The sequence below is a fragment of the Thalassophryne amazonica genome, chromosome 2, assembly GCF_902500255.1.
Source record: "Thalassophryne amazonica chromosome 2, fThaAma1.1, whole genome shotgun sequence".
Taxonomy (NCBI): Eukaryota; Metazoa; Chordata; class Actinopteri; order Batrachoidiformes; family Batrachoididae; genus Thalassophryne; species Thalassophryne amazonica.
The window spans coordinates 82,874,255-82,900,389 of record NC_047104.1 but is presented as its reverse complement, the minus strand read 5'-3'; the positions used below and the strand labels follow the sequence as shown (position 1 = coordinate 82,900,389).

The 26,135-nt window shown below is 38.9% G+C and overlaps 1 protein-coding gene across 1 annotated transcript in view; it reads left to right on the top strand.

Annotated features, from left to right (window-relative positions):
* The window catches only part of chs1 (chitin synthase 1), a 117,145-nt gene that overhangs the window by 4,082 nt on the left and 86,928 nt on the right, over positions 1-26,135 (top strand). Inside the window, exons 3-9 of the mRNA XM_034188600.1 lie at positions 4,600-4,735; positions 15,047-15,232; positions 15,353-15,554; positions 18,257-18,417; positions 23,675-23,750; positions 25,449-25,567; positions 25,637-25,814. Coding sequence (XP_034044491.1) covers positions 4,600-4,735; positions 15,047-15,232; positions 15,353-15,554; positions 18,257-18,417; positions 23,675-23,750; positions 25,449-25,567; positions 25,637-25,814 — 1,058 coding nt within the window. The remainder of the gene's footprint in view (positions 1-4,599; positions 4,736-15,046; positions 15,233-15,352; positions 15,555-18,256; positions 18,418-23,674; positions 23,751-25,448; positions 25,568-25,636; positions 25,815-26,135) is intronic.

Here is a 26,135-nt window from a genome sequence, read left to right as displayed (position 1 = left end):
TGTACCCTGTAAATTGGTGTGAAACAATTCTGGCATAGACGTTCACCAGAAGGACACAAGTTCAAAATCCTGGGCAAGCTTAATTACCCTGCTAAGCCATGTGGTGATCAGAAGTGTAATAAAATACCAAAGAGCACTCTCAGAGATGACGTTTTTCCAGGAATGTTTTTCTCAAACCAAAGATTTCCTTTCAAAATACTTTCTTACAATAATTCCTTGGTACAAAACTTCTTTGGGTAATAAGATAAATGTAATGCACATCGGTGAGTGTACGTTAGGGATACAACGTTTTTCATCACAAACAATTTTCTGTATCATATTTAGATGATCTTTTATGCTTAAGTAACAAAAGTGAACTAACCTTTGGGGTATCTTTTAAAAGGTTCACCCATGAAGTCATGTTTGTACTCATGCAAAACCTGTTTGAATATAGGCAATGTTGCATAGCACTCTTGGCTTTCAATAAATTCTTAGCATTTGTAAGACTTCAGTGGTGATTAGACTGTATTGCTAAGTCATCCTGCTTTTTCCCTTTTTTGTTTGTTATTCATCCAGAGTTGTAGTTTCTGGAAATCCACCCAAATGCAACTAAGTAAAAAAGTTTCAAAGTTAGTCATGGGTTTTGATAAAATACAAAAAAAACATTGATTTCCATTCTTTCTAACCCCGCCAAACGCTCTTCAAAATATGATACAAGACTATGGGACTGCAAAAAAGTTGTATCCCTAGTGTACATACATCATGAATTCAACAATGTAAGGCTTGTGCAATATAAATAGAAAAACTCTGCAAACAACCATCGAGCAGGTTTTTGGTGGGAGATGGTGCAATTGCTTTCTTCTGCCTCACAATAACAAGACTGCAGTATAGTTACTTTTTAAACAACATCATGAAAACGACCAGCATTCAACTCTACTCTTCATTTTCCAGCCTTGAGAATGGCAGTCTTCCTTTTCCGCACCCGGTCCTACTCTGTGTGTCCTTCCTGTGGTTGTGTAATTTGTGATATGGCACTATGCCTTGCTAAGACCACCAACAGCATGTCATGTCTGAGGTACACTTCACAAATGTGTGAGGGGAACACTGGAACTTTTGCAGTTGTCCAAAGTGGGTCCTTGTTTGCCAGTCACAAGTATTCTGGATAAGCCAGCCCATCCTGTTTCCTGTTGGAATTATCTGACTTTCTTGCTATTTGGCAAAACAAGTAGGGCCCAGTCATGACAACCTATGGTGCACAGTCTGAGGCACATAGAGCAAAATGCATTTGGGGTTTGTCCAACCCCACATTCATATTTACACAGCAGAAAATATGAGCTCAAATCTGAGGGCAAAGTCTTTGACGTTAGTCACATCATTAGCCTTTGGCATGTTTTGGATATAAAATAAAGCAATTAAGCTCGAGTGTCAACTGTCATTACCTTTAAAACACAAGTCTACTAATGCCAGGTGCCTTGTTATCCAAAGGAAATATTCAGAAGTGACAGTTTTGTTTTGTTTTGTTTTGTTTTGTTTTCGGTGAGGACCACGATGGTCCATTTGCCATGAACATAAAGCACAGCAGGTTAAGGAGACCTTTGAGACAGACGCGACACATTAATGTGCCCCTGCCAGGCTGTATGAAGATATTCGTCTGATCATACATCTTATAAACTGCAGGCAGCAAACTATAAAGCCCCAAACTGTTCAAAATTAAACCAATAAATAAGACATCATGAAATAAATACTTGTATGACAGAGCAACACATATTTAGGTGAGTTGCAGAAATTGATTTTTTAATAATTTTTTAATAAATTTTAATTTTTTAATACATTTTTACATTTCTAGGAATTTTCATCACCTCTATTTTTAAAATTGAATTTACTTTCACATGAAATATTATGTACTCTACACAGTTTAGTTCAGATTTGTTGGTTGTTGTTTTGTTTTTTCTTCACCTCCAGCCAACATTTTAGTTATGTGACTGATATCTCCACACCCTGTTCACAATCCTCAGCAATTATTTGAGTTACAGTAACTCATTTGAGTTACAGTTATTGTACGATAATAAACAACTTTATATGGTCTGGCAGGTGTCTTTATGCTTGGATAAGTGATTTTCATTGGTTTCTTTGTATTACCGTTTCTCTTCTCACGGAAAGATTTTCCAGTCACTCTCTATCCCTTATGCTGTATTTGCATGTTGACAGCAGATAAACCTGTAGTACCAGTCCTGAGTAAATAACTAAGGTCATCTCCAGTGACAGGATATAGAGGACATCATGAAACGCTGTAATTTTGATGTGTTTATTAGACAGGCAATAATTTACTAAATTGAAAAACATCATTTGTGTTTTAACATTTTGTATAATATTGGATTGAAACACTGATTGTTGCTTTTAAAAGTACATTTTGAGATGTTAACTTGTTTTCTCTGTAAAAATACTTCCTTTCTGTCTGACAAAACCATATGTCTCTGCACTAAAATAATTAATCTCCACTGTCTTTCAAGATTGGCAACCAGAAATGTTTTACTTTAATGGTACGCTGTAAAATCAAACAATATAATTTTTTGTTCTTCAAACATGACATCTCACAGATGTTAGCGTGCACACCCTGGAAACATACATCAAGCAAGTGGGTCATGTCATGGGTAATCTCAAAATCTCACACATGCGCACACGTGCTTCCTCTTACAGTTAGTCTGTGTGAAGGTGACAAAGGAAAAGACAATATTCGCTATGGAATTCTCCACAGATAAATATGTTCCCTTCATTAAAATGAGCTTTCATTTTGCAACACATTAAAAAACCTAAACCTACATTATAATGCTGGGATTTTGGTAGAAGTAAAAGTTTATCAGTTTAGTGAAATTTAAAAGGGCATACAGCTTTAGCTTTTGGTCAGACAAGCTGGGGTTTTTTTCAGTCTTTTATTGCATCAGTAAAAAAGTGGTCTTGATGGTGACAGTAATTAAAGAACACTCAGTCATGGAATGGGTACATAATAACTACACAATATTTACGTCTGCCAAGGACGTAATAAAATCATTAGCAGTTATTTATTTATCTGTCCGTTAAAACTACTGCATGGATTTTGATGAAATTTTCACCACAGATAGATATTAGGTCAAGGAAGACTCCATTAAATTTGGGAGGTGCTCCAGATCTGGATTGTAGATCAAGATTTCACTTTATATAGGCTTTGAAGGATTACGTCAAAACTGCTTCACAGATTCTCACCAAATTTGCACCACAGATATTAGGGCATGGAAGACTCCACTGAAGTTTGGAGGTGATCTGACAGATTGACAGATGTCAGAAATCTCAGATTGCTCTTGTAATATTGATTTGATTGTCTGCCTGTGTAATTAGCATCCAGGATCCAAGGCCCATGGTGCCATGGACGCAGCAATGTACAATTCTTATGTAAGATGGTGGCGCACACAGGTGCAAAGGCTCTTAGCTCTCCAATTTGGTGCTTGTTTTTGTTACTTTTTTCGTGTATATTCTTCGAGTTTTGTAAAGGAACCCACAGTTTCAGCCGCCAGAACCTTATTGACCTCAGTCTGAGGTACAAATTGTTACTAGCCAATACCAGCCTAGGCTCTCAAACCCAGTGTTGCCAGATATGAAATATGAAACTATCGTACCAAAACCTCAAAATTATCGTATTTTTGGAGAAATTATCGTACACAAACAAAACGCATACAACATAGCTATTTTAGCGGGGGGTTTTTTTTAATTTACAAAGAATTTTATGTCACATTTTTAAACAGTAATTATAGTAATGGGGAAACTATGGCACAAAAAGAACGCAAATGCACAAGCAAATGCACTACCAGACTAGAAAGATTTTTTTTTTTCTGTGAAGGGACACAAACGTGTTAATTACCAGACTAGAAAGAGTCTAATTCAACCTCGAGGTTGCTGTCGTCATCCGATGCCATGGCCACTTGTGCAGATGTCAACACAGAAAAAATGTTGACACCTCCATAAGGAACTTGAACTTTTTTTATTTTTCTTGTATATCTCTTTGCTCTTGTGTTTTGTTCGTTTGTTATTGCATTTGTTGAAATAAAGTTTCAAAAAAAAAAAGATGTTGTTGGTTGGGGAATCTTCCTGTCACGGCAGAGATTGGATGGGAACTCATTACTTTGTATGGAGAGGGGGCGGGCTTTCAAATGACTTGACTCGCCTGAGTGCAACGCCTGCAAAATAATTATTGGGTGTCAGAGAGAGATGTGTGTTTGGGCAACCAACTGAAATTATCGTACATATTGGATTTTTTCCCATTATTGATCATACATCATACAGAGGGCAAAACTATCGTACAAATACGATAATTATCGTACATCTGGCAACACTGCTCAAACCTAGCTTGACTACAACTTGACCAAACTAGGAACCTAGCAATGGAATGTATAAAACAGTTTAAGTTATTGGCATCAGTTCAAAAGTACATGGTATCACTTAATCAAACACTGTAGATCTTTTATACCTACTAGTATGGTCTTGTTAAATAGGTAACTAAATAAATTAATATACCTTTTGAGTTTTGTAGACTGTCATGACTAAATTTGCCCTCAGAGGTGAACAAATGATTGTGGATTTGTGTCGCAGAGGTACATGGGATCCATTTCAGTTGAATCCTGCAGGAGCAGAGAAAGAAACTAAGCGCAGATGTTTCCAACTCGCCCAGTACCTGGTAGCTGCTATTGTGGGGATTGCAGTCCTGACAACTGCTGTCATAGCAAAGGTAATATCTATCTATCTATCTATCTATCTATCTATCTATCTATCTATCTATCTATCTATCTATCTATCTATCTATCTATCTATCTATCTATCTATCTATCTATCTATCTATCTATCTATCTATCTATCTATCTATCTATCTATCTATCTATCTATCTATCTATCTATCTATCTATCTATCTATCTATCTATCTATCTATCTATCTATCTATCTATCTATCCATCTATCAGTTTGTCCAGAGTGGTAAAAAATATTAAATTAGCCAGCCTCTTTCCTGTTTCCCCTTTCTGTCATGAAAGAAAAGAAGGAAACCCTTCATTGTGGCCAGTTGGTCAGACTTTATTTTTTTAATATTGATCAAGTTTCATTTTCTGTTGATGATGTCATTTTATTGTGTTTTTGTTTCACTCACTCCTGACATGTAGCAAATCAGCTTTTGAAGAAATGTCTTTTGCTATTGAGGGGAAATTTTATAAAGAAAAATAATTGTTTCACAATTAATTCTGTACTAACAAGAAAGTCAATGGATGGATGATAAGCAAGGTGACATGATTGGGCTTACAGTGTTTGCTGAATGCATTTTATTGTTTAATACCAGTAGGGATGGGATGACAGTCGACTACGACTAGCTAACATCTGACTAATTGACTTTTTTTTTATTAGTCAACTAGTCGAAAGCCATTTATTAGGTTTATTTAACCCTTAAAAGAATAGACTTGCTGGATCTGCCACCGCTCCCTTCACTCAGTGAAGAAAGTGTGTGAACCTTGGCAGGTGAATTAGTCAGCTCAAACTTGTAGTCTGTGCCTAAAATGAATGAAGGTATTGTCTTCATGCTAATGCTGTCTTTTGTATTTGTGATTTTGTCCTTATATTTGTTAAAATAAATATCACATTTGAGTTTCACCATGAAGATTCGAAATTGGCTTATAATTCATTCAATGTCACTAGTTGATGACTAATGGTACTCGACTAGTCCAGTAATGATTTTCATTAGTTGCCCCAACCCTAAACACCAGTGCTTGAAGATTGAAGATAGAAGTTTGTTTTGTGCAGCTGTTTGGTTTGGAGTAAAGGGAATAGAAGATCACAAGGTGAAGTAATGAACATAGATTTCTTCCATGCTGGAGAAAACGGGAAGTGCTTGACAGGCCATTACTGCAGGTTGCAGTCTGTCAAACAGTTATAGCTTTCAAAAACAAGATATTCAAACTAGAAGTGTCTTTTTCAATTGGTCTGTTTCAAGCAGAATCACTATTTTAATGTTTCTAGTTTAGTTTCCACCTTAAAATGATCATTCCCCAATAGCTTGAATCAAATGAAGTGCTGCCAAATATGAGTGTATGACATACATTCATTCATTCATTCATCTTCAACCGCTTTTCCGGGTTCGGGTTGCGGGGGCAACAGCTCCAGCAGGGGACCCCAGACTGCCCTTTTCCGTGCCACATTGACCACTACTGACTGGGGGATCCCGAGGCGTTCCCAGGCCAGTGTGGAGATATAATCTCTCCACCTAGTCCTGGGTCTTTCCCAGGATCTCTTCCCAGATGGACGTGCCTGGAACACCTCCCTAGGGAGGCACCCAGGAGGCATCCTTACCAGATGCCCGAACAACCTCAGCTGGTTCCTTTCACTCCGAGCTCTCCATGGATGACTGAGCTTGTCACCCTATCTCTACATCTTACCTTTTAAAAGCTTTAAGCATGTCTATTGATGTCGATCATATTTTGTGCTACAGTTTGTTGCTAATGGCAAAGTTAATACGCTAGGCTGTGCTGAGCACATTATTTAGCCTGACTGAAGCGAACTCTTTCAAACTATTTTTCTTAGGGCCCCTTCACACATAGTGCAAAGTTTGAACGAAGTGCACACAGTGCGCATGATGCAGGAATCGTGTACAATCGTGTAATGTTGTCATTGCCTCCAACGCCTCGTACACCTGTTGCTACAACTATTTGCACACACAAGTGCCTGAAAGACAGAGTGTGCACTGTGCAAACCCATCGCACCCTCTCGTAGCAGGTGCCGGCCACATTCCAGGTGACACACACAAACATCTAACACCGTTCGCATGGCACTTAGAAAATGTGTGGCCAGTCGCACTTTTGGCACACCTGCCCGTCGGCGCGATGTCTCATGCACCAATTTCAAATTGTTTCGCCATTTTCATCCAAACTTTACACTATGTGTGAAGGGGCCATGAATCGTGTTTGCATTTATTTACTGCTCTTCTGTCTTACCTTTCCAACCTGTCTCCTTTTAACTTTGTCTTACTTTCTTCTGCACAAATTTTGGGACCAGAAAACAATTCATTCCTGTGAGGTTATCACAGAAAATAAATCATAGACCAATCATTAAATTCTTTGTTAGTGTGAAAGTAAGTGACCACGACACGTACACTCAGAGAGTGGATACCTTCACCAAGAGAATACTGACAATTGCACTTATTTTCTCCAATAACTGCCAGAAGAGGTTGGTCGGACTTTTAGCCTGAACACACTGATAGTACATGACGTTAATGTAGAATTACTGCACCTACTAAAAGGTGGAGGACAGACAACACAGTGGACCATATCCAGAAAAAAATTAACCAAAATACACCAATTATTAATTGAAATATATTGAAACAACCACTACACAAAGGTGACCGCATAAACCTCCACCATCCCCAGTAGATATTAACTATGCAAGCAAAATATTCATCGTCCAACCTCAGCTCATTTGGAACATTGAGTTATCCATTAATGTACTGCATGTATGTAGCACTTTTTCATCTGATCAGAAGCTCAAAGTGGTTTTCAAAGAAGCAATTATGCTCAACTGCACATACCGTGGGTATTTAGGACCACACTCAAGGGTACATGACTGATGATAATGAAAATAAAATATGTGCTGCTCTGTTGCCTTCCCACTTGCACTTTCTTGCATGCAGTCACATTTTGACAATATATGTAACTCAAATATATTTAAATTTATAGCTTAAAAGTCCATGCAGTCCTATGTTAAAAATGACGGGCTTTGATGGGAGCTACTGGTTGCCATCTGCAAGCCAAGGCTGAGATAGGTCTGGTCAATAAGCACTATCAGAGTTGAAAGCCAGATTCAGGAAGTTCCAGAGTATCAAGTTTACACTGACAGTGTTGATTTTTTTTAGAGGAAAACAAGAAAAGGTTTTATGCCCAATTTTAACTCCAACTACAACCCCAATTCCATTGAAGTTGGGACGTTGTGTAAAATGAAAATAAAAACAGAATACATTCATTCATTCATTCATTCATCTTCTACCGCTTAGTCCAATCAAGGGTCGCGGGGGGCTGGAGCCTATCCCAGCAGTCAAAAACAGAATACAATGATTTGCAAATCCTCTTCAAACTATATTCAATTGAATACACCACAAAGACAAGATATTTAATGTTCAAACTGATAAACATTATTGTTTTGTACAAATATTTGCTCATTTTGAAATGGATGTCTGCAATGCGTTAAAAAAAAAAGCTGGGACAGTGGTATGTTTACCACTGTGTTACATCACCTTTCCTTCGAACAACACTCAATAAGCATTTGAAAACTGAGGACACAAATTGTTGAAGCTTTGTAGGTGGAATTCTTTCCCATTCTTGCTTGATGTATGAATTCAGTTGTTCAACAGTCCGGGGTCTCCGTTGTTGCACTTCATAATGTGCCACACATTTTCAATGGGTGACAGGTCTGGACTGCAGGCAGGCCAGTCTAGTACCTGCACTCTTTTACTACAAAGCCACGCTGTTGTAACACGTGCAGAATGTGACTTGGCATTGTCTTGATGAAATAAGCAGGGACATCCCTGAAAAAGACGTTGCTTGGTCCGCAGCATGTGTTGCTCCAAAACCTGGATGTACCTTTCAGCAATGATGGTGCCATCACAGATGTGTAAGTTGCCCATGCCATGGGCACTAACACGTCCCCATACCATCACAGATGCTGGCTTTTGAACTTTGTGCTGGTAACAATCTAGATGGTCTTTTCCTCTTTTGTCCAGAGGACACGACGTCCATGATTTTCAAAAACAACTTGAAATGTGGACTCATCAAACCACAGCACTCTTTTCCACTTTGCGTCTGTCCATTTCAAATGAGCTTGGGCCCAGAGAAGGCAGCGGCGTTTTGGCTGTTGTTGATATATGGCAACTTGCAGATGTAACGACGAACTGTGTGACCTGACAATGGTTTTCTGAAGTGTTCCTGAGCCCACGCGGTGAGATCCTTTACACAATGATGTTGGTTTTTAATGCAGTGCCACCTGAGGGATAGAATGTCCCAGGCATTCAATGTTGGTTTTCGGCCTTGCCGCTTACATGGAGAAAGTTCTCCAGATTCTCTGAATCTTATGATTATTTATGGACTGCAGATGATGGAATCTCTAAATTCCTTGCAATTGAATGTTGAGAAACATTGTTCTTAAACTGTTGGACTATTGTTTCATACAATTGTTCTCAAAGTGGTGATCCTCACCCCGTCTTTGCTTGTGAACGGCTGAGCCTTTTGGGGATACTCCTTTTATACCCAATCATGACACTCACCTGTTTCCAATTAACCTGTTCACCTGTGGAATGTTCCAAACAGGTGTTCTTTGAGCATTCATCAACTCTCCCAGTCTTTTGTCCCAACTTTTTTCAGGTGTTGCAGGCACCCATTTTAAAATGAGCAAATATTTGCACAAAAACAAAAAAGTCAATCAATTTGAACATTAAATATCTTGTCTTTGTGGTGTATTCAATTGAATATGGGTTGAAGAGGATTTGCTAATCATTGTATTCTGTTTTTATTTACATTTCACGCAATGTCCCAACTTCATTGGAATTGGGGTTGTAATCAGTCAGCATGGCAAAGGTAATCAGTAGACGTGAGGCTGAGACATGGTCAAAAACAAGCTAGGTTCAGATGCACAGGGTAACCAGGTTGTCAGAGCCAAGGCAAAATCAGAATTCTTATACAAGCAACGTCAATAATGGCTGAACAGATAAACAAGGGCAAACAAGAACAAGAAAAAAGGCTGGAACAATGGCTGTGGCACAAGGCATGAGCTCAACAAACTAGCAAAGAACAAAGAAATATACAAGGCTTAAAAAGGCTGTGATTAAGGAAATGAGATGCAGGTGTGTGAGAAAGTTCAGGAAGGAGAGTGGAAGAAAGATACAAAGATGAGGCAAGCAGGAGCAAGAGAAGGCAGAAAAATAAACACTAAGCAGACAGAAATAGATACAAAGATGATGTGAGCAGGTTCAAGAACTTGCAGTAATGCAAACACGAAGCAAACAAATAAATTGGAAGGTGAGTCCCAAAAATAATGCAAAAAATCTACACAGGGAAGGAGCAAAGAAACAAAACAAGGAAAACAAAGGTGAGAACTGAAAAGTGATCAACAAAAGAATTAAAGGCTGGGGCTGAAACTAGAACAGAACTAAGACGTAGCAAAAGACAAACAGAAATTATAAGCAATGACTACAGTGGTAAAAACGTAACATAAAACCAGTGACTAAAGTAATCAGCTAACGGCTTAGCCGCCGTTAGCTGTCCCCCAGCAGATCCCGAGCAGCCGGGAAAGCAGGCCGGCTGGGTGACTGTGAGGAGGAAGCGTAGTCCTAAACAGAAGCCCCCTGTACACCACCAACCCGTTCACATTTCTAACTGTTTTTCCCCACTCGGCGACACACCCGCCGAGGAACAAACTCTGGTTATTGGCGACTCTGTTTTGAGAAATGTGAAGTTAGCGACACCAGCAACCATAGTCAAATGTCTTCCGGGGGCCAGAGCAGGCGACATTGAATGAAATTTAAAACTGCTGGCTAAGGCTAAGCGTAAATTTGGTAAGATTGTAATTCACGTCGGCAGTAATGACACCCGGTTACGCCAATCGGAGGTCACTAAAATTAACATTGAATCGGTGTGTAACTTTGCAAAAACAATGTCGGACTCTGTAGTTTTCTCTGGGCCCCTCCCCAATCGGACCGGGAGTGACATGTTTAGCCGCATGTTCTCCTTGAATTGCTGGCTGTCTGAGTGGTGTCCAAAAATGAGGTGGGCTTCATAGATAATTGGCAAAGCTTCTGGGGAAAACCTGGTCTTGTTAGGAGAGACGGCATCCATCCCACTTTGGATGGAGCAGCTCTCATTTCAAGAAATCTGGCCAATTTTATTAAACCCTCCAAACCGTGACTATCCAGGGTTGGGACCAAGAAGCAGAGTTGTAGTCTTACACACCTCTCTGCAGCTTCTCTCCCCCTGCCATCCCCCCAATACCTCATCCATATTGGCCTCTCTTCATTGGCTTCCTGTTAATTCTAGAATAGAATTTAAAATTCTTCTTCTTACTTATAAGGTTTTGAATAATCAGGTCCCATCTTATCTTAGGGACCTCATACTACCATATCACCCCAATAGAGCACTTCGCTCTCAGACTGCAGGCTTACTTGTAGTTCCTAGGGTTTTTAAGAGTAGAATGGGAGGCAGAGATTACAATTACAATTTGTAACAGATTACAATTTGTTCATGTAAATGGGGAATCTTCTTCACAGACTAAGGTTAATTATGGAGTTCCACAAGGTTCTGTGCTAGGACCAATTTTATTCACTTTATACATGCTTCCCTTAGGCAGTATTATTAGACGGCATTGCTTAAATTTTCATTGTTACGCAGATGATACCCAGCTTTATCTGTCCATGAAGCCAGAGGACACACACCAGTTAGCTAAACTGCAGGATTGTCTTACAGACATAAAGACAAGGATGACCTCTAATTTCCTGCTTTTAAACTCAGATAAAACTGAAGTTATTGTACTTGGCCCCACAAATCTTAGAAACATGGTGTCTAACCAGATCCTTACTCTGGATGGCATTACCCTGACCTCTAGTAATACTGTGAGAAATGTTGGAGTCATTTTTGATCAGGATATGTCATTCAAAGCGCATATTAAACAAATATGTAGGACTGCTTTTTTGCATTTACGCAATATCTCTAAAATTAGAAAGGTCTTGTCTCAGAGTGATGCTGAAAAACTAATTCATGCATTTATTTCCTCTAGGCTGGACTATTGTAATTCATTATTATCAGGTTGTCCTAAAAGTTCCCTGAAAAGCCTTCAGTTAATTCAAAATGCTGCAGCTAGAGTACTAACGGGGACTAGAAGGAGAGAGCATATCTCACCCATATTGGCCTCTCTTCATTGGCTTCCTGTTAATTCTAGAATAGAATTTAAAATTCTTCTTCTTACTTATAAGGTTTTGAATAATCAGGTCCCATCTTATCTTAGGGACCTCATACTACCATATCACCCCAATAGAGCACTTCGCTCTCAGACTGCAGGCTTACTTGTAGTTCCTAGGGTTTTTAAGAGTAGAATGGGAGGCAGAGATTACAATTACAATTTGTAAGAGTTTACAATTTGTTCATGTAAATGGGGAATCTTCTTCACAGACTAAGGTTAATTATGGAGTTCCACAAGGTTCTGTGCTAGGACCAATTTTATTCACTTTATACATGCTTCCCTTAGGCAGTATTATTAGATGGCATTGCTTAAATTTTCATTGTTATGCAGATGATACCCAGCTTTATCTGTCCATGAAGCCAGAGGACACACACCAGTTAGCTAAACTGCAGGATTGTCTTACAGACATAAAGACATGGATGACCTCTAATTTCCTGCTTTTAAACTCAGATAAAACTGAAGTTATTGTACTTGGCCCCACAAATCTTAGAAACATGGTGTCTAACCAGATCCTTACTCTGGATGGCATTACCCTGACCTCTAGTAATACTGTGAGAAATCTTGGAGTCATTTTTGATCAGGATATGTCATTCAAAGTGCATATTAAACAAATATGTAGGACTGCTTTTTTGCATTTACGCAATATCTCTAAAATTAGAAAGGTCTTGTCTCAGAGTGATGCTGAAAAACTAATTCATGCATTTATTTCCTCTAGGCTGGACTATTGTAATTCATTATTATCAGGTTGTCCTAAAAGTTCCCTGAAAAGCCTTCAGTTAATTCAAAATGCTGCAGCTAGAGTACTAACGGGGACTAGAAGGAGAGAGCATATCTCACCCATATTGGCCTCTCTTCATTGGCTTCCTGTTAATTCTAGAATAGAATTTAAAATTCTTCTTCTTACTTATAAGGTTTTGAATAATCAGGTCACATCTTATCTTAGGGACCTCATAGTACCATATCACCCCAATAGAGCGCTTTGCTCTCAGACTGCAGGCTTACTTGTAGTTCCTAGGGTTTTTAGGAGTAGAATGGGAGGCAGAGCCTTCAGCTTTCAGGCTCCTCTCCTGTGGAACCAGCTCCCAATTCGGATCAGGGAGACAGACACCCTCTCTACTTTTAAGATTAGGCTTAAAACTTTCCTTTTTGCTAAAGCTTATAGTTAGGGCTGGATCAGGTGACCCTGAACCATCCCTTAGTTATGCTGCTATAGACTTAGACTGCTGGGGGTTTCCCATGATGCACTGAGTGTTTCTTTCTCTTTTGCTCTGTATGCACCACTCTGCATTTAATCATTAGTGATTGGTCTCTGCTCTCTTCCACAGCATGTCTTTTTCCTGATTCTCTCCCCTCAGCCCCAACCAGTCCCAGCAGAAGACTGCCCCTCCCTGAGCCTGGTTCTGCTGGAGGTTTCTTCCTGTTAAAAGGGAGTTTTTCTTTCCCACTGTCGCCAAGTGCTTGCTCACAGGGGGTTGTTTTGACCATTGGGGTTTTTCTGTAATTATTGTATGGCTTTTGCCTTACAATATAAAGTGCCTTGGAGCAACTGTTTGTTGTGATTTGGTGCTATATAAATAAAATTGATTTGATTTGATTTGATTAAAGTAATCCTAAACTGAAAATCAAAGACAAGAGATAGAAAACTGGGGACATGGACACAGACAAAACCAAGATGAAAACCCAGACATGGGTCAAATCAAATTGTGTATTAATTGCTGTACGTATTTCACACCGCATTCGTACTGCAGTTAGAATGCAGTACAACTGGAACCTGACCATCATTCGAATGTTTTCCAACACGAGTGCAACATAAATGTAGAGTGCATGTGCGCACAGGGGTCCATCTTAGGCCCCGTGCTTTTCTCCCCTTGGGCATATACTGTGGCATTTTGGATTGCCTTTCACTGCTATGCTGATGATACTCAACTGTACATGCCGATAACTGCTGGTAATCTCATCCACATAAAATAAAATCCTGAGAAGATTGCCTTGCATCAGTGAGCAGCTGGATGTCTAGTTGCTTCCTACTTTTAAACTCTGTTAAGACTGAAATGATGGTTCTTGGGCCAGTGAGACATCGGCATCAATTTGACCAGCTAGCGCTTAGCCTAAGCTTGTGTGTCATACATCATACTGTGAAGTGAGGAACCTTGGGGTAATTTTGGATTCTACGTTGTCCTTTGACCTCCATATTAGAGATATTATGAGGACTGCTTTCTTCCATTTTCAAAATATAGCGAAGATTCGTCCTATCCTGTCTATGGCTGATGCTGAGACCCTGATTCATGCATTTGTCTCTTCTAGATTGGATGACTGCAATGTTTTATTTTCTGGTTTACCGCAGTCCAGCATTATGGGTCTCCAATTGGTTCAAAATGCTGCTGCCAGACTTTTAACACGAAGCAGAACGTTTGACCACATTACACACATTTTGGCATCTCTTCACTGGCTTCCTGTCTCTGTGTGATTGGATTTTAAGGTTCTGCTACTAGCCTATAAAATTGTTCACGGACTGGCACCTCTCTACCTAGCTGATCTAATTAAGCCTGCAAGATGCAGGACTACTTTGTGTCCCTAGGGTGAATAAAAAGCCTGTGGGTCATAGAGCTTTCTCTTATCCTGCCCCAGTTCTGTGGAATGATCTCCCTGTGTCAATAAAGCAGTCAGATTTTGTCGAGACTTTCAAGTCCAGACTTAAGACACACTTATTTTCCCTGTCATATGGCTAGCATGCTAGCATATTATGTTACTATGCTTTTTAAATTTTTTTTTTACTCTTTTACTGTGCTTTTTTTAATCTTTTACTGTGCCTTTTTAATCTTTAGTTCATTTTATTTTGTTTTTTGAATTGTTTTGTGTGAAGCGCCTTGAGGTGACTCTGTTGTAATTTGGCACTATATAAAATGAATAAACTGAATTGAATTGAATATAAGTAACTTGGGATAAAAGCATAACTGTACGAGTATGACTATTCTCTCTACATCTCCAAACCAAGAAGACACCTTTGGTCATCTGTCCAAATACTTTGATTGGCTTTAACATGTGTCCATGCCACTGTCTAATCAGGGCTCTCTGCTGGTATTATCGACGATGTCCAGTGAAACGTCCATGCGCACGTCAAAGGAAAAACAGTTCTACATGCTGATGCTGGTGTTCTGTCTGGTGTGCCCAAATGTCCTGGTGTTTATTAAATCACTATGGAGATGTGCCTTCAAGAACTTTGTACAACCCAACATGAGGACCTTGGCATTTGTAGGTTCTTTACAAGCACACTCATTTATGACATATTATGTGTTTAGAACAACACAGAATTTATACAGCATTTAAACTCATATCAGGAATAAATGTATGCAAAAAATGTGTCTTTTCTAGATTTGTGCCATTGAGTGTCTGGTGTCTCTCGGTACCTCAGTCCTGGTCCTAGTTGTAATGCCTCAGTTTGATGTGCTGACAAATCTCTTCATCAGTGGAGGAGTCTGCATTGTGTCTGCAATCCTACAGATAGTATACAGGCTACAGCGGGAATCATGGAAACTTTTGTTCCCAGTTTGCTCCATTCTTCTCACCAGTGCCGGTATGGATTTCTCATTGTATTTCATCTTTAGAATCCAAAGGACATTTTCTCAATTTTACTGTAATTTAAGAAATTCCCCTTTCTTTCTTTGAGTATTATGCCCATGCATTACATATCAAATTGTTCAGAACTTCATGAATTTGAGACATACATTCATGTACAACACTGTATGAGGATATGATCTATTCATAGAAAGATTATGAAAAGTTGACCAGGATGCAGGATACAGTTGTATACAAACGTGTGGGCGCCCCTGATAATTTTAATGATTTTCCTTGATAAATCATTGATTATCTGGATCTGAGATTTCAGTTAAATATATCATATAGCAATAATTAGTGCTAAATGTATTCAAATAATAAAATGACAAGGGTGCCCAAATTTATGCACCTGTTTTGTAAAGATAAATGGTCCAAAATACCTTCAAAGAAACCAGACTCTCATTGGAAGCTATAGGAAGCATTTAGAGGCTGTTATTTCTGCAAAAGGAGGATCTACTAAATATTGATGTATTTTTTCTGTTTGGGTGCCCAAATTTATGCACCTGCCTAATTTTGTTCAAAGAATTATTGCACACTTTCTGTAAATCCTATAAACTTCATTTCACATCTCAAATATCAATGTGTTTGTCTGCTATATGATATATTTAACTCAAATTGCTGATCCAAACAACCAATGATTTATAAAGGAAAATCATGGAAATCATCAGGGGTGCCCAAACTTTTACATACAACTGTAGCATCATTAGGGCTCTAAGAGTTACGTTACAGTCACAGGTCAACAGTAGGCAGCAGACAGTAAACTGAATGTTCACTGTAAATTGTGATTTTGTCTGTTTGTTATCTTAACATATTATTCTATGTCATTAAGATACATGATTACTGAGGTTGTTATAATAACATGAAATTATTAGTTAAAAACATCTCAACTACAAAATAAATGCTAATTTGAAAATCCAGGCCCAACTGAATTAGAAATGTAAGTCAACTTGACTTTGGGGATAAAAACACCTGCGTCATCATGCTTTTCTTGAAATGCATTGTGGGAATGCAGCTGTGGGCGGGTGAACATGTGCTCCTTTCCTCCCTTACTCCATTTTGGATGCAAGTTGGAGGGCATCATCAACCGCATGTTTCTTTGGAGGTAAAACTTTCATTCTGTGAAATTAATCGATTTAATTTAAGTGTGTGTGTGTGTGTGTGTGTGTGTGTGTGTGTGTGTGTGTGTGTGTGTGTGTGTGTGTGTGTGTGTGTGTGTGTGTGTGTGTGTGTGTGTGTGTGTGTGTGTGTGTGTGTGTGTGCGCAAATTCAAATCACAACCAAGCAGGTCAATCAATTAATAAATCCAAGTCAAGTTAACTGACACAAAAGGTTTACACAACTTACAGTTTAAATTAAAATGAAACAGATTTGCTAGTTCAGACAACTACCCTAAATAGTTAAATCAAGTGACAAATCCAAGTCAACTTAACTGAAACAAAAGGTTTATAAAACTGACCATTTCAGATTCAAACAACTACCTGAATGAGTTAAATCAATTATGAAAGATAAATCAACCCAAACTAACGCAGGTGTTTACCCAACAAGGAATATCTAACCTAGATAACAACTTATTTTCTTTCACTTAACTTGAAATTTTAAGGCAGCCCTTTCACTCGTATTTTTAAGTTGAAACGACACGTTAGATTTTACAGTGTTCCAATCATTTCAGCAACAATAACACAGTAGGCACTTATGCCACTGCTGGTAGTGAGAGCAACACAACATGTGGTGTTTTTGGTATTTGTAAATGTTTTCTGCATCCATCATTATTTATTTGACATTGACATGACAACAACACTGGAACTGTGACATATTATTATACACAAGTGCCAGATGCATTGTCTTTAGTGTGTATAGCGGAACACACATTTTCAGTACCTGCCCCCTGTTAACCCCCAGAATGTGAATCAGCTGCAAACTGTGAGTCATCTGCAAACAGCTTGCAGATAATTCACAATTTGCATCTGATTCATGTTTTGGGGGTTAACACCCACTCCTCTTTCTTTCAAAAAATTGCTTGTGTTGTCTTAATTTGGAAGTGTTGTGACCCCTACCACAGTTGTAAGGACAAGGTGGATGTTATTCCTCAAAGATAAATGGACTTCAGTCCTATAGCACTTTCCCATTTAATGCAGACACTGAAATCACTTTCCAAAGATGCAACACATTCATTCACTCACACACCGATGTCAGTATGCTGCCATGCAAGGCACTCAACTGCAGGAGCAAACTGGGGATTAAGGACCTTAACGATTTTCTGGTGTGCCAGGAATTTTAACTGAGAATCCTTTGGCATCAAGCCCACAGCTTTAACCTTTAGACCAGCACCTCCCAAGTAAATGTAGTTAAAGATGAACAGCATGCAAAGTCTTCTGTCAGCGGCCTGTATGAGTTGAACAGGAATGATGTGTGATGTTACAGAGAGAAACAAAGCAGTAACATCCCAAAAAGTTAACAATTTAAGCAATAATCCAAGCTCAAGCTCCCTGTGAGTGATGTGCTGTGAATACTTTCCGGGTGCTTGACTGTTTCTCCAAATGGACTCAAATATCCCTGGTATGAAATGGGAATACAACACAAAGTAGTTCAGTATTGGAATTTGAAATGAAACTAACTAACTCACTAACTAACTTACTATGCATCTAACTAACTAACTCACAGGGTACTGCCTTCTGGGACTTGACTACTATGTCCGTGTGTCATTATACGTGGACAGAGAGAGCTCCGACTGCTTTATTTATATTGGAATTGGAATCATTGCTTCACTCCTCATCTCCCTCTGCTGGTGGGAAAATCCACTACAAGCTGCAAACCGTATGCAGGTATGTTGGTTTACAAAGATTGAGTGGCATGGAACAGTTGACCTTTTAAAATGACATAAAGTAGACATACTTTCAAAAAATAAATAAAAGATTGTGCACTGCAGTCACTATATGTGTCTGACTTGTATTTTGTTTCTTGTACTAAGGCGCTAGTCCTGTTTGAATTCCTGTATAGTATATATAGTATATAGTTTTATAAATGCAGTCCTGATCAGAGCTTGTGATGTCACTGAATTTTAAGGTCAGAATCAGTGTTGTATACAGTACCGGAAAATCACACTTAAGTAAAAGTACAGATACCCATTAAAAAAATGACTTTGGTAGAAGTTCAAGTCACTGATTGAAATGCTACTCAAGTAAAAGTCTTAAAGTATCTAATATTTATTGTGCTTAAGTATGACAAGTAATGTACAACTAAATGTACTCAAGTACTGAAAGTACAAGTAAATGTTAATAATCAAAAACGGACTGATTTTTTTTTTTTTTTTTTTTTTTTTTAAGTTTATCTAGGCTCCTAAATGACTGGTAGTATTATTCAAAATACTGAAAATTGTGCACATCACACAAAAATACTTCAGAAGCAAAGTTTCAAAACCTAAATGAGATATAGGCTACTCACTAGGTGTTCACAGGAAACAGTTATTTCTATATGTATTTATTTATTTTCATTGTTACATGGTTTTATCTTTTCTGTTTCATTAGGTTCTTTTTGTCTCTTTCTCTAAAATTGTATTGTAACATTATTAGTTTATTATTATTGACTATTATTGTCTATTATGTAGACTATTATTGTTGCTATAATATGAATAAAAATAAATTTAAAAAATTACAATTTGACTCTTTTACGACAATGAACACAAATCAACACAAACGTGCTGATGCAAACAGCTTAATGCTACCTTTAACATTGAAAACGCCATAGACATGCTAATGTGTTAGCATCGGTCCCGTTATAAAATACATCTATCAACTGTTTCAGAAGACCATAACAGGTCGGTTTAACATAAAAAATATTAAATATTACTCACAGACATATGCTCTTTAGGGTTTTAGCGGGAAAAATTAGGATAAAGCGAAATAAAATCCATGAATCATAGATCGAAGCACTGCTTTGACCTGCGAATCACTGCTTCGATTGGTTCAACGTTCAAAGCAAAGCCGCGCTGCAGAAAAGTTGATTACAGACCCGCTGCAGGTCTGTAATTAATGCAGAGAAATTATCATTTTCATTATTATCATTATTATTATTATCATTATTCATCATTATCATCACATGCCTCATGACAAATCGGCCTGACTTCGTTGCAGTCACTAGTAATCAGTGGTGTCTCTGGGTGAAAACACGACTTTTTTCGTGTGTGGGGGTTTTTTTTTGTTTGTTTGTTTTTGTGACGAGTAACGGCATGGTGCATAGAAAATGTATCGGAGTAGAAGTATGCAATTAAGGTCGGAAATGTAGTGAAGTAAAAGTGAAAGTAAGCTGAATTAAAAAAACTCAAGTAAAGTACAAAGTCTCCCAAAACATACTTATATACTATACAACAGTGGTCAGAATTTAACATATAGTCATAAATAAATAAAAATAAGTCCTTTTAAAATTATTCAAAATTTAATCAAATTCCCATGGTTGCTGAAGAACAACAGCAAAAAGATCAAATGTTTCACATAGTGAGATGAAGAATAAATTTAATTATTTTATTTTGGCTTACCCCTTTATGCACAAGTTTGCGTGTGTCTCATATTTCTCAGTCGCTGACCCCTCCTATTTTTAAGCCCCTTCTTTCAGGCCCGAGACCTGCACTGAAAAAAAGCAGAAATCGTCATAACAGAAAGCTTTACTCAATGTTGACATTTCTTTTGACAGGCTGCACACGTGTCGTGCACAAGGCATGTATATTAATGTGAATATTGCGGCGCCAGCCCTTGTCAAGCGTATGTCTGATGCATGTGATCAGTGTGTGCGCAGTGGTTGTGGAACACATGTGACTTGCAAATGACCACCCCCGTAAGCCAGGAGTATGGGCTGCCCCTGGGACGCAAGTGGTTTGCACTCAATCACCCCATACTCACATGTGACGAAAACCAGAGCAGACCACAGCGCTCGCGCTTGCTTTCCACCCAGACCTTGGGTGCCGGCATTGTGGGGTTTCGTGCTGTGTTGTTTTTATTCTTTGTCATTTTTATTTTATTCTGTTTTTAGTTTTCATGGGGGAAGGTTTATGTCCATATTTGACCTGCACTCTGAGTAGTCCACCTGGATTCGGGTGCTGCTGCACTCTGAACTGCACAAATCATTCCAGCCGGCTTCGGACAGACATTCGTACATGGCTGTACGAATGTCTGTCCCATATGAATGTTGCTTGAATTCTGTTTGTTTTTCCAGTGTAATTTGTACAGCGTTTGTGCTCTGGTATGACGGGGCCCAAAATTTGCCAGTTTAGTAAAATTTGAAAGGCCATATATCTTTTACTGTTTTGACCTAAATCTATAAACTATAGGAAGAGGGGTGGGAGTGGAATTTATGCTCACCCGGTACACCTGCTTTCTAGTCTGAAAGGAAAGAGATCAGACCTTACAAAACTTTATGTCAAAGAGGAGTAGGGGTGAGCAACTCAGAAATGTGAGACACAGACAAAATGCTACAATTGATTTCCTCAAAGTAGGTCAGGAGGGCAGAAAGACCAAATATGGTCCGGCCAGAAGGGGTGGGGTCAAAAGAGAGCCGGAAAAAACAAATATGGTCATACCAGGACATGCGTGGTCAGAAGACAGATGGACACAACAACTCAAAGACCGGAAACATCAAATATGCTTAGACAAGAAGGGCCATAAAGGGGAGGGATTATCCTCAATAACATCTTTCCACTCTAAACTGCATTCATTAAGCTACATTTTGTCAGAGGAGTCACATGGAAGAGCTCAAAGGCAGAAGAAAGACAGATAGACACAACACCATTCACAGTCAGGGACCGGAAACACCAAATATGGTTAGTTCAGAAGGGACAGAGGCAGTAGAAAGCTAGGCAAAACACTACACAAAGGTAAAATGTACATGTGAGACAGTTAATGGCATACTTTCATGAATTTACAGTAAATCATTACTTTTACAATCAGTTTTCTTTAGAAAGGATGGGGAATGATTATATGAAGCTTTTCAATTCGCATGAGTCCCATTGGGCTGTACCTATCCCCAGATTCTATTGCGTGAAGCAGATGAGAGTGTACCACTCCTCCAGATGGTACACCAGTCCATCCCAGGTTACTTCCACAATCACGGGTGGTACCCATTTCCAGCTCGGTGGACGAGGGGAATGTGGGTGATGTGTTTTGTTCAGGGACACAGGCCGACTACCTAAAACACACTCCCTGAATCAAACCCTGGCCTATGGCTTCGAAATCCAACTCCTATACCACATATAGAGCTACCCAATCTATATACAGAGAGGCAAATAAATATTTGAGTCACTGTCAATTTTACCCACCTACAAAGAATGGAGAGGTCTGTAATTTTTTTTTATCATAGATACACTTCAACTGAGAGAGACAGAATCTAAAAAAAAAAAATTCAGAAAATCACATTGTATGATTTTTAAATAATTCATTTGCATTTTATTGCATGAAATAAGTATTTGATCACCAACCAACCAGCAAGAATTCTGGCTCTCACAGACCTGTTAGTTTTTCTTTAAGAAGCCCTCTTATTCTGCACTCTTTACCTGTATTATTAATAGCACCTGTTTAAACTTGTTACCTGTATAAAAATCACCTGTTCACACACTCAGTCAATCACACTCCAACCTATCCACCATGGGCAAGACCAAAAAGCTGTCTAAGGACACCAGGGACAAAATTGTAGACCTCCACAAGGCTGGAATGGGCTACAGGACAACAGGCAAGCAGCTTGGTGAGAAGGCAACAACTGTTGGCGTAATATTAGAAAATGGAAGAAACACAAGATGACTGTCAATCCTCCTCGGTCTGGGACACCATGCAAGATCTCGTCTCGTGGGGTAAGAATAACATTCCTCACACACTACGCCATCATGGTTTAAAATCCTGCAGGGCACGCAAGGACCCCCTGCTCAAGCCAGCACATGTCCAGGCCCATTTGAAGTTCACCAGTGACCATCTGGATGATCCAGAGGAGGCATGGAAGAAGGTCATGTGGTCAGAGCTGTTTGGTATCAGCTCCACTTGCCGTGTTTGGAGGATGAGAACATCCCCAAGAACACCGTCCCAACTGTGAAGCATGGAGGTGGAAACATCATTTTTGGGGGTACTTTTCTGCAAAGGGTACAGGACAACTGCACCGTATTGAAGGGAGGATGGATGGGGTCATGTGTCATGAGATTTTGGCAAACAACCTCCTTCCCTCAGTAATTCATTGAAGATGGGTCATGGCTGAGTCTTCCAGCATGACAATGACCCCAAACACACAACCAGGGCAACTAAGGAGGAGCTCCATAAGAAGTATTTCAAGGTCCTTGGCCAGTCTCCAGACCTGAACTCAATAGAAAATCTGTGGAGGGAGCTGAAACTCCAAACCTGAAAGATCTGGAGAAGATCTGTATGGAGGAGTGGACCAAAATCCCTGCTGCATTGTGCAAACTTAGTCAAGAACTACAGGAAATGTCTGACCTCTGTAATTGCATACAAAGGTTTCTGTACCAAATATTAAGGTCCATTTTTCTATTGTATCAAATACTTATTTTATGCAATAAATGCAAATTAGTTATTTAAAAATCATACAATGTGATTTTCTGATTTTTTTATTTTTATTTTTTAGATTCTGTCTCTCACAGTTGAAGTGTACCTACGATAAAAATTACAGACCTCTCCATTCCTTGTCGGAGGGAAAACTTGCAAAATCAACAGTGGATCAAATACTTCACTGTACATAAGCAGATAAGGATTTTCTTGAAATTTCAGAGGGCACGTGGAACACTCAAACTTAGATATGATGAGATTTGATGTAACAGATGTACCAAGATGTTGAAACGTATATGATTTATCCAAACTTCCTGACATGCTCATGTCCCAAAAAGAAAAGTTAAGGTGTATAACTTCAATTTTATTCAAAAAAGTCTTGAACTTCTCTTTTGTGAATTTCTTTTATGTGCATATTTATTAGGTTTTCATGACTTCTTACAGGGTGTGGGGCTGCTTTCAGTCACTTTAGGCGTGCATATTATATTGTAATGAAATATACTGTTGAAATAAAGCTGATTATAAACTCCTCTTGCTTCCCTCTCTGCAGGCGCAGCTGTCGGAGCTGGATGGTTTCAGGGATTTTGCCTTTGTAATAAGCAGTGTTCTGAGGATAATAGTGACAGGTAATTTATTATCTGCCATTCCTGCCTCCAACATCCTGCTACACTCAGCAGACCTGCTGACATAATTATGCATTCAGCTAAAATTCATTATTATCACACAGCAGCTTCAGCTGTAATGTCATTTCCCACATTGGCAACTACGATTTGAAATGCCGATGGCGAGTGGATAACATCCTCTGACTGGGATAATGGTAAAGCTGTGCTTTAGCCCTGTTAGTTCATTTCCAAAGTGGATAGCCCCTCATTAGACCAATGTGCAACAACCTCTTCAACCAAAGTATCCCCAACTCATACCTATTCTAGTGCTTCAACTTTTAAACCTGTCAAGTATGTCAGTGGCTCTGCATGTAACAATTCAGAGTCAAAAACCAACAGATACAGATGAGGTTCTAACATCTGTGAAAGAGATCAAGTTAGAAAGCAAAGTATACTATTTAATAAAAAAAAAATGAAGTTCCTGATGTTATTTAACAAAATGAGATATACTATTTTGCTGAATTTTTGCTGCAAGTAGAAGACCTGAAAGTTAAAAAGATGACATGAAAGTTTAGCTACAATTTGACAGAAGGCACATCTGAGATGCAAGCCTGGATTTGAGCGCCTTGGGGCAACTGTTTGTTGTGATTTGGCGCTATATAAGAAAAAAGTTGATTGATTGATTGATTTGATGTTTTGGAGAAACAAAAACCCTCCTTTGTACCACTTCATCATGAAGGTGTACAATTGGGGATACAAAATGCAAAACATGCACTGTGCACAATTTCTCCAATTACAGCCAGAGCCTGTAACTTCTTCTGGGTTGTCTGGGTGTCTTGGTGGCTTTCCTCACTCTTCTTCTTGCACAGTCTCTCAGTTTTTGAGAACTGTCTACTCCATGCAGATTTACCATAAAGTGCCATACTGTTTGTATTTCTTCATAACTGATAAGTAAACTGTAAACTTCATAACTGTAAGTAAAGTCCAAGACATATTCAGTGGCTTGGAAATGTTCATATATCTATCTCCTGACTTGTCTGAAGAAAATGTAATAAACCGATTATTTACAGGTATTATATCAAAGTGTTCCATTACTTGTGCAACAACCCATCATCTTGGCTTTTCTGTTTTTAATTAATTTATATGAAGTTGTAAACATTTGCTTTCAGTCTGGGTTTAAAGAAGATTTGAAATGGCAAAAACAAAATGTGTGAAATATCAAGTATTCCAGTATTTTTGGAGGGCACTGTAAGTTGCTACAATTTTTTTCAAAAAATCTTTGGCACAAAAGGTCATTTAACTATTGGCCTGTAACTTTTTGGGTGGGATGGACCCAAATTACAGTAGGTTTCTGTTGTATCGGCTCAACAACAGCTTGTTTAAAGAAGCTGGGAACCAAGCCTGTTTTATGAGAAATATGAATCATATCCACAATACAGGAGCCAATAGAATCATATACACAAAAGACTGATACAACCAACAAGCGATCTCAAAAAAGCGAGTCGCTCCCCATACACCAAAAATATTCCAACTTTACAGCAAAAATAAGCATATTTACAGCCTGGTACAAAAAAAAATGATCCTTTTTATCCCGAAATTTCTCATCCCATGTGAATCTTCAAATAATATTTAAAACATGTTTTTCGGAATCACCATAGCATAGGACTTGACTGTGGTTCATTTCCATCCGTGTGCTGACAGATATACTGCTTTCCATTCCAGGTGTAGTGTACTTGTCCTACTATGTCCTTACTGTGAACTCTATCATCTGGTCAGACTTTAATCTGAGGACAAATGACTGGGAGTTACTAAAAACAGGATTGGGACTATTTTTCTTACAGGTAGGAAGATGGCAAATGTATATTTATAAACAAAAGGAGCCAGAGGTTATAGTTCATGTTTCTGCTCAGGCTTTTTGCTCAGCGGCCTGCCACTGGTTTGGAGTGGTTGCCTGCAAGATCCATGCAGTCAGGATGAGTTTTGCACTGCCAGTGTGTTGTACAGGTCCTGCAATGTTAGTGCTGGGAATAGTACTTTTCTTAACAGAGGCAGACAAACTGGGTGGAGCACAGCAAGGGAACTTCACAGGTGAGTGTTTCATGAACATTATATTAACATATTTGAATTTTAGTTTCATTTTTTTAATATTAAAATTTAGCAGCACGGTGGATTTGTGGTTAGCACTGTTACCTCACAGCAAGAATGTCATGGGTTCGATTTCCACCTGTGGCCTTTCTATGTGGAGTTTGCGTGTTCTCCCCGTGTTTGTGTGGGTTCTCTCCGGGTGGTCCGGCTTCCTCCCATATCCAAAGACACACCAGTTAGGTGGATTGGTTAGGCGCCTGCGGGTGTGAATGTCTTTGTTTGTCTATATGTGGCCCTGCGACAGACCGGCATCATGTCCTGGGT